This window comes from Gekko japonicus, unplaced genomic scaffold, assembly GCF_001447785.1.
Source record: "Gekko japonicus isolate JY-2015 unplaced genomic scaffold, Gekko_japonicus_V1.1 scaffold1258, whole genome shotgun sequence".
Classification (NCBI taxonomy): Eukaryota; Metazoa; Chordata; class Lepidosauria; order Squamata; family Gekkonidae; genus Gekko; species Gekko japonicus.
In genome coordinates, this window is record NW_015176488.1 from 315,727 (window position 1) to 325,340 (window position 9,614).

The following is a 9,614-nucleotide window of genomic DNA, read 5'->3' on the forward strand; positions in this document are numbered from 1 at the left end:
AACAGGCTTGCTCGGGAAGTGGTGGGCTCTCCTTCTTGGGAGGTTTTCAAGCAGAGGCCAGATGGCCATCTGACAGCAATGCAGATTCTGTGAACGTAAGCAGATCACGAGAGCGAGGGCAGGAAAGGTTGCCTCAGTGCTTAGTTCTTGTGGCCCTTTTTCACACACCCAGGGAAATGCTGATTGCTACTTTGGGGCAGGAAGCAATCTTGGAGGTTTTTTTCACCTTCTGGGCATGGAACAGGGGTCACTGTGGGTATTTGTGAATTTCCTGCCTTGTGCAGGGGGTTGGACTAGATGACCCTGGAGGTCCCTTCCAACTCTATGATTCTATGATTCTCAGCCAATTCCAGATGATGCTCAAAGAGGCCTAGCCTCATTTAAGAGTAAATTCTTATTTATTTATTTATTTTTATTTATTTATACCCCGCCCTCCCCGCACGCGGGCTCAGGGCGGCTTACAATATACGGGTGCAATACAGCACCATAATTCCACAATAAAGGCACACAGTGCAATAAAAACGCAATAAAACATTTAAAACAATTTAATACAGTGGGCAGCGCCCAAGGATCCTGCGTGACAGACAACCTCTCTCCCTATTGCACCTGCCCTTGGGTCAAGAGGGAGGATGGTGTGGCCCCCCGATGTTCCTTGGCCACTCAGCCTCATCCAGCGGTGCTGCTGTTCTGGCCCTTGTTGGTGGTAGTGGTGGTAGTGGCCTGGCGGAAGAGCTCCATCTTGCAGGCCCTGCAGAACTGTAACAGGTCCCACAGGGCCCTGAACTCCTCCGGGAGCTCGTTCCACCAGATAGGAGCCGCCACCGAAAAGGACCTGGCCCTTGTGGCAGCAAGCCTGGCCTCTTTAGGGCCCGGGGTCGCAAGGCGATGTTGCGACCCCGACCGAAGTGCTCTCTGGGACCTATGTGGGGAAATTCTGGAACAGTTTTCACTCAGAGGATATGGGGAAATGACGAAGATGTTTTAACCCCACTGAACAGGATGTGTGCTCCTTTGTTTTGGTCGTGATTGTGTTTTTTGCTGTGGACTTTTTGCTTTGTTTCCTGCTTGGATGTGTCCCCTCTTGCATTAGACTTCGAGCCTCACACCCTTTCTTTTGTTTTTTCCCAGGAAGGGCAAGTTTTGGAATGTTCCCTTATCAACAGTATTCGCTTTGGAGCAGTCCCAAAGGTACTTCTGCAGTTCATTTTGCAGTATTGTTTGGAACACTAAAAGGGTTGATTAGATGCTGGAACTGGCAAAGGAGATCCGAATTTTTTGTTTAAAGTCGAGCATATGTGAATCTTGCAGAATAAAGGCCATGGCACAGAAAGTTTAAGGACAGGGATGCCATCAGATGACCCGCCCCTTGCTTTGAAAATGGCCGTTTCAATTTTGCTTGTGGGGATTGCACTCACAAGCGTTAATTCTTGAACTGTTTACTTGCACCCCCTTTTTACAAAAGTACATTTTCAAGGTTATTTTTGCCTCTCTTGTGTATTAATTGCATTGGATATCAAAAATGTCTAAAAAAAGTAGTTTTTCAAAAAGTCTGTAAAAGAAAGAAGTGGATTGGGGACACCTGCTACAAATACAGGCCAGGATCCAGGGAGGCGCAAGAGGGAACATAACCAGACGTAGCCCAGTTCCACTTGTGCAAGGTCTTGAGCAACACTTATATCCTGAATTAAACGTGTTGAGTATTAATACTGTCATCTCAGTCCTCTGGAATATCAGGATTCTGCCCTATGAAAAGAGCCTCACAGAATCACGGATCGTATTTAAACTGCGTCGCTCTGCTTTCATGGGCCAGCTTGTCTTACTCAGTGAGTAGAACAAATGTGGAGTCCAGTCAGGCCCCTTTAAGACCAACAAAGGTTTATTTAAGGCATGAGCTTTTGTGTGCCTGGCACCCTTTTTCGCCACATCCAGCCACACGGAATGGAACTCCCATCAGCCTGACAAAGAAACTCACAATAGGGTATTTCAGAAAGTGTGCCTTGCGCACGGAAGCTCACGCCTTGAATAAACCTTTGTTGGTCTTAAAGTTGCCCCGACTGGACTCTGCATTTGCTCCGCTGCTCCAGACCCACAACACGGCTGATGGCCGGGATATATTGATCAGTGAGTGGTCATGAAGGGCAGTTTTTCTGATGTATCGATCAAAATATTAAGGATAACTAAGGAGGCTTTCAGGTTGAACACATGAAAAGATGGCCTTGCCTTTCTGCTACATCTTTAGGAAAGAGCACAAGCCCCAGGAGCACCTTGAAGGCCAACAACATTTGTGGCGGGGTTATGAGCTTTTGTGAGTCACAAAATGAGCAGGGACTCACGAGAGCTCCTCCCCTGCCCCACATCGTGTTCTAGTCTCTCTGGTGCTCCTGGACTCCTGCTCTTTTCTCCTGCTGCTGCTACAGTGGGCAGACTTACCCACCTTGACCCCGGTTTAGCTCTGGAGGACTAACAAGGTGTGTCTTGTGTCTGACAGGACCCCAAGATATTAACCGCTCTTGAAGCTGTTGGCAAAACAGAAAGCGAGCTGGAAGGGCGTATCGTGTGCGTCTGCAGCGGCACGGATCTCGTGAACCTCAGCTTCACGTACATCATGGCGGAGAGCACAGAGGAAGCCAAGGTACTGCGCCGTTCAGCACGACTCCTTGGGCTTGCAGCGCACTGTTCCGTTATATAAATCCCTCGTGCTCCGTGGAAGAATAGGAAATGGTCCGTGGAGTCATGCTGGATGGCAGCACTGCTGGGAGCCCCAGCAAGCCCAGTTGGTTTTGCCACATGTGTGTGCCAGGGCAGGGCTTCTTAAGGGCTTGGGTGTTTCCCCCGAGTGGGAAGAGGCCTGAATGGCAGCCTAGGAAGCGTGTAGATGTGCGATAAAATTAAATTACAGCGAGCGAGAGAGAAAGAGACGTTATCTGGAACTCTTCAGAGCTGGTCTGCTGGAAAGACTGCTAGAACTTTGCTTTCATCTGAATAAAGAAAGTTGAAAGAATAACGCTGTAAGGTCGACTCCCCTCCTCCAAAGCATGTGTTTCTGTAGTTACCCACTGCACTCCACGGAGCCTGAATGGGGAAATAAATCATCTGACGTTTCACATCCTGCCAAGAAATTCTCAGAACGCTAAATATTGTGGGCCTGTGACTTCAAGGGCGCCAGAGTGCCTGAGGCTGCCCCAGGAGCCCCCGCGGGTCTGCTCAGCGCAGTGTATCGCCTTCCTCTCTAACTGGGTGGGTGGGGGTCTCCAAGGCCTCCCCCAGCATCCTTCTGGAGACCTTGTTTGCTGGAGAGGCTAAGAGCTGAACAGGTGACCTTGAATAGGGATGAGTAGCAAGTGTCCTTGCTGTCGATAGATCCTCTTCGCTTTGCTTTGCTTTGTGTAGTGTTGTTTTACTTCCTGTCATGCATCCGTCCTGAAAATAGCCATGTTTAGGGCAAAGAAGCTTTTGCCTGTGGAATCCCTGGGCTATTATTTTTGGCTTAATGACAGCCAAAAGAGAATCATAATGGTGCTTTTCGATAAATACTTTATCTCTCATAGGAGAGTCTGTGCTGCTGTGGCGTGTGCAGTTTGGTTTTCAGAAGCTATGATACCCACAGCAGTTCCAGGGTTTCCTTCAAAGGGGTGTCTGGATGTATTTTGTGGTAGACAAAGCGGAAAACCGGACAGTCATAGGAATGTCAAGCTACTAGTGGGACGGGTTGGGGCTAATAAGTTGAAGGTACATCCAGACAGGACAGAAATTGTATTGGTGGGTCGATAAGATTTCCAGACGTCAGAGATGGTGGACAAGTGATGCTGGGTGGTGTCAAAATCATGTTAACAGCTGGGTGGTGTTGTAGGATCTCATCTTCCTCGTGGAGGCATAAGTGGAATCCATAGCCCAGAGCGTAACCACTTTGGTGTCGTGGTTAAGTGCAGGCGGACTCTAATCTGGGGGAACCGGGTTTGATTCCCCACTCCTCCACTTGCACCTGGCTGGATGACCTTGGGCAAGTCGTAGTTCTGATAAGAGCTGTTCTTGAAAAAAATAGCAGTTTCTGTCAAGAGCTCTCTCAGCCCCGCCTACCTCCCAGGGGGTCTTCTGTTGTGGGGAGGGGGAAGGGAAAGGAGTTTGTAAGCCACTCTGAGACTCCTTTGGGTAGTGAAGAGCGGGGTATAAATCCAATCTCCTCCTCCCCCTCCTCCTCCTCCTCCTCTTCTTCAGTATGCCAGCCCCCCACCAAAATAAAGGATGACCACGCCACTTTTACCCAGGTTATACATGTCTTTGCAAGGACTTCGGAAAGGTCACCTGTTCCAGAATGCAGTGGGCAGGTAGATAACTGGGACTCATCACAGTGAACAACTTTACTTTCTATTTGCTTCGGGGCTGGTGCCGACGTTTAGAGCCCTGTGTAGTCTGGGGCCACAATAGCTGAACGTGCCGCTCAATTGAGTGTCCCTCCGTCTGGAAGTCAGGCAGGTGACTGCTGGAGATTTCTCTCTGGTTATGCCCTGGTTATGGAGGTCCCTCCCAAGTGACTTTCACCTGGCTCTGAATTTCACTGTGCCTGAACAGTCTGAGCAAGACCTCATGGGCAGCTTTTAAGAGATGGGAGGAGCTGTGATGCCGTGACGACCGTACCCACGGCAGATTATATGTTGCTCGAGTTCACATCCACTGGCGACAACACAAGGCCAACCTGAACTGAGTGAATGCCTGTTTTGGGGCTTTTCATACCCTGGCTGACTGCGCCCCCCAAATACCAAGGAAGGGCAGCCACAGAGTGTTTCCAAATAGTTGTTGCAGGTTGACCACCAGCTCCGTTTCGGTGTGGTTATGGGCATTAGTGTATGTGTGCATATCAATTTATATGGGGAATGATAATGTTCTCAAGAAGATGGTACTTCAGGGAAGGCAACCGAAGTGCAAATAGTTCATCAGGGAAAACACAAGCTTAGCTTAATGGGCAGGAGCATTTAATAGCATCTTCGAGTCAAAACATATCTGCAAAACAGCGATGAACATTTAATGGGAATAGCTCCGTACTCATTGATGGCAATATGCTATTGCAGTGGCTTGGTTAATACACAGTCTGCTGCGGAAGTGCTGGTGGTGGAATACTTCTGGTGGTCTGTTCCACTGGAAGAAATTAGCTAGGGTTTCTTTCTGATTTCAAAAGAAATTAGTCTTGAAGCGGTTCTGTTTGATAATTAGCACAGTAAAGGAAGCACATTGGAATATTGCACCACAGACACATGCAACGCTCCCTCTAAGCTGTGGAGTCTTGTGAGCAAAAATTCTACTTTGTGAGCTCCTGGCATTAAAGTTGTGAGCGAGGGATTTGGCTGCTGCATAAATTAGTCTGCTCTGGAGCCCTCCTTCCTGAGTGGAGACAAACGTGTGAGCTGGAGGCTAAAAAACTGTGAGCCAGCTCACACTCACTCAGCTGAGAGGGGACACTGCTCACATTTGTGTTTAGCTTCTAAGGTAAAGTTTGCTACAAAATTAGGGGAAAGGGTTATGTGGAAAGAAAACAACAACAGTCTAACTTATCTTTCTAGCTCTCTGTCGCTCTCTGACCCTAAGAAAGGAAAGGACATTTCCCCCCAAAGCTCCACCCCTTGTGCATGTGCTGAATAGCATGAACAATCTCCAATATGGGGATTAGCCAATAGTCAATCTTAAGGTCACCTCGTTAAGAATAAAACCCCTTTTTGGTGGGAAGATTCCATCTTAATGTTTATTATGTGTTATAAATAGCACTACAGATAAGATTAGAACCTCCTCAGGAAACAGGAAACCTCCTCAGGAAACAATCCATATGCAAAAGAACCTCCTCAGGAAAGCTCCTCCATTAGCATGTTCACAGCTCGGGGAACTCCTACAATATAATGACTCAGCCCTACCCCACCTTCCTGAGTAGATATCAATTACCTGCCTACCAGTTTTCTTCTCACCTTGACACGGAGAGTACTCCGTCTTTCTGTGTGTTATACCTCTGAGGATGCCGGTCACAGCTGCTGGCGAAACATAAGAACATAAGAGATGCCAATGTTGGATCAGGCCAAAGGCCCATTCAGTCCAACACTCTGTATCACACAGTGGCCAGAAATACCAGTGCCATCAGGAGGTCCACCAGTGGGGCCAGGACATTAGAAGCCCTCCCACTGTTGACCCCCCCAAGCACCAAGATGACAGAGCATCACTTGCCCCAGAGCCCCTATCTATACCTTGTGGCTAATAGCCACTGATGGACCTCTGCTCCATATGCTTATCTAATTCCCTTTTGAAGCCGTCCATGCTTGTAGCCGCCACCACTTCCTGTGGCAGTGAATTCCAAGTGTTAATCACTCTTTGGGTGAAGAAGTACTTCCTTTTATCCGTTCTAACCCGACCGCTCAGCAATTTCATGGAGTGCCCACGAGTTCTTGTATTGTGAGAAAGGTAGAAAAGTTGAACAATGAAAAAAGCTAATGGGAAGAAAATTGATTCATTTGAAATGTGGTGTTGGAGGAGAGTTTTTTGGACACCATGGACCACCAAAAAGACAGATAAGTTGGTTCTAGAGCAAATCATATCTGAATTCTCCTTAGAAGCTAAAATGACATAGAATGTTAGAGTTTTATCCCATGATTTTTGAGCTTGCTTAGGAGCCTTTGATGAGGAACTTTATCAAAAGCTTTCTGGAAGTCAAGGTAAACAATAACTATTGGATCCCCCTTGTCCACATGTTTGTTCACCCCCTCAAAGAACATTAACAGGTTAGTGAGACAAGATCTTCCCTTACAGAACCCGTGTTGAGTCTGCCTCAATAGGTTTTGTTCATCTATGTGCCTACTAATTCTTTCCTTAATAATGGTTTCCACCAATTTACCCGGTATCGACGTCAGACTGACTGGCCTGTAATTTCCCGGATCTCCTCTGGAACCCTTTTTAAAGATGGGAGTGACATTAGCTACCTTCCAGTCCTCAGGAATGAAGGCTGATTTTAAGGAGAGATTACATATTTTTGTCAGGAGATCCACAAGTTCACAATTGAGTTCTTTCAGAACTCTCGGATGTATGCCATCTGGGCCTGGTGATTTATCAGTTTTTAAGTTGTCTATCAGTTTTAGGACCTCCTCTCTCGTCACCTCAATCTGACTCAGGTCTTTCAACACCCCTCCCGAACTCAGCGTCGGGTCCTACAATGCCAAGACCACGGCCACACAGCCCGGAAAAATCTGCAACAGCTAATGAACTCTGGCCGTGAAAGCCTTCGACAACATATTTTGTTGAATTACTGGAATGTTGTTACCCGCTCAGAGCCCACTTGCAGGAAGGGCAGGCTATGAATACGAAAAATAAATAAATAATAAGATTCTACTCTACACCAAATTGGTTCTATGCTAAATTTGCTATCATTAGCTTACAAAAACTTCAGCTTTATTTGTTTGTTTGTTTGTTTGTTTGTTTATTGGCTTTATAGCCTGCCCTCCTCTGTACAACAGGGCTCAGGGCGGGTAATAGCAGTATCTGTAAAACAGTATCTATAGAACTAATTAAAACAATTTTTTAATAATAGTATTAACAAGAAACAGATGGCGGCTCAAAAGTGCACCACCTGGTGCCCCCTATCCAGGGCGGAGAGTAAAATATCTTACAGCTAATCCCGTGGGGGAATGGTGGACAACACCGGGGAGGGGGGAGGAGAGCCGTTAGTCTAGGATGGAGACCACGGCTGCCTCAGCCATGAGCCTGGTGGACTATTTCTTGCAGACTCCCTGCGGAACTGTACTGGACCCCGCGGGGCCCAGACCAGGACAGGGCCAAGACTGAAAAGGCCCCACTTCTGGACAAGGACGGCTGGATCCTTTTTGGGCCAGGGATCCCCAGAAGGTTATTACCTCTTGAGCATAGAGCTCTTTGGGGGGTGTACCAGGAGAGGTGGTCCTGAAGGTACGCTGGTCCCAGACCGTTTAGGGCAAGGGCGTAGACTTACCAATTTCCGGGGGGGGCCCCCTAGGGCTGGGTTAGCCTGTGTATTCTCTGAAGCCCCCCCTGCCCCCCAAAAGCAGTCCCCACCAGCCCCACCAGAGCCCCAGGCTGGCTGCAGCCAGCCTGGGTGCTCTCCAAAGCTGCCTCCGCACCCTGAAAGCAGTCCCTGCCAGACTTCCAGCCTCTCCGCCACCTCCTTGCCCTGAAAGCATTGAATGTGGACTCTGAATGAAATCCCCGTGAGAACCTGCACTGCTGCATTCTGGACCAGTTATAAGTTTCAGGGTAAATCTCAGGGTTAGAGCAAGTTACGAAAGTCTAGCCTGGAGGTGACTGTTGTATGGATTACTGTGGCTAGGAGACAGGAATCATAGAACCATAGAATCATAGAATGTTAGAGCTGGAAGGGACCTTGCAGGTCATCTAGTCCAACCCCCTGCACTCTGCAGGAGCACAGCCGAAAGAGAGCCCTACAACATACCCGGAAGATGGTCATCCAGCCTCCACTTGAAAACGTCCATCGAAGGAGCATCCGCCACCTCCTGAGGCAGCCTGTTCCACTGCTCAACCACTCTTACAGTTAGGAAGTTTCTCCGGATATTTAGCCGGTAACGAATCCCTTGTAATTTCCACCCATTAGACCTAGTCTTGCAATCCGGAGCAAGAGAGAATAAATCCGCTCCATCTTCTACATGACAGCCCTTCAAATACTTGAAGACTGCAATCCTGTCCCCTCTAAGCCTTCTCTTTCCCAGGCTAAACAGACCCAACTCTTTCAGCCTTTCCTCGTAAGACTTGGATTCCAACCCTCTCACCATCCTGGTTGCCCTCTTCTGGACATGCTCGTGCTTGTCAACATCCTTCCTACAATGTGGTGCCCAAAACTGGACACAGGACTCCAGGTGAGGCCTGACCATAGCAGAATAGAGCGGAACTACCACCTCCCGTGTTCTGGACACAAGGCTTCTGTTCATGCATCCTAAGATTGCATTAGCTTTCTTCACAGCCACATCGCACTGCAGGCTCATGTTTAGCTTATTTAGGAAGGGAACCAGTTGCCTGACCTGGTGCAGATAGAAAAACGCCGGTCTGGCAGCATTTGTGACCTGAGCCTCCGTAGAGTGTCTAGAGTCACACCCAAGCTTCTGACGGTGGGCACTGGTGTCAAAGGTGCACCACTGGAGAGCCGGGCACTGGCACCCTAACCCCAAAGTTCCCCGGCCCAGCCACAGAACCTCCTTCTTAGACGGATTTAGATTCAGCCGGCTCTGTTTCAGCCAACCAGCCACAGCCTCCAAGCCCTTGGCCAAAATACCTGGGACGGTCTCCTGTCAGCCATCCATCAACACGTATAGCTGGGTGTCATCTTTCATGACTGAACTTGGGAAGACACTTGCAGAACCCAACAGAGTCCCATGAGATGTTGGAGGACATTAATTTGAAGGGTAATTAAATCCCAAGTGCAAGCACTGGGCAGGGGAGGAGACCGAGTGTCAGCAAGCTGCCATTCTGTTTTCTGTGACCTCTGTGTACATATCCTTTCCCTGTTGCACCCGGCTTGGTTTCTATCATCCTGCTCCTGCGTTGGAATGCAAAAGATAACTGCTGGAGGTTGTGTGGGGGAGAAGATGCTGTAATGCTTG

General features: G+C 48.4%; 1 protein-coding gene across 1 annotated transcript in view; it reads left to right on the top strand.

Annotated features, from left to right (window-relative positions):
- The window catches only part of PLCB4 (phospholipase C beta 4), a 221,014-nt gene that overhangs the window by 113,680 nt on the left and 97,720 nt on the right, over positions 1 to 9,614 (top strand). The window contains 2 exon segments of the mRNA XM_015427241.1: positions 1,129 to 1,188; positions 2,489 to 2,632. Of these exon segments, the coding sequence (XP_015282727.1) occupies positions 1,129 to 1,188; positions 2,489 to 2,632 (204 nt within the window).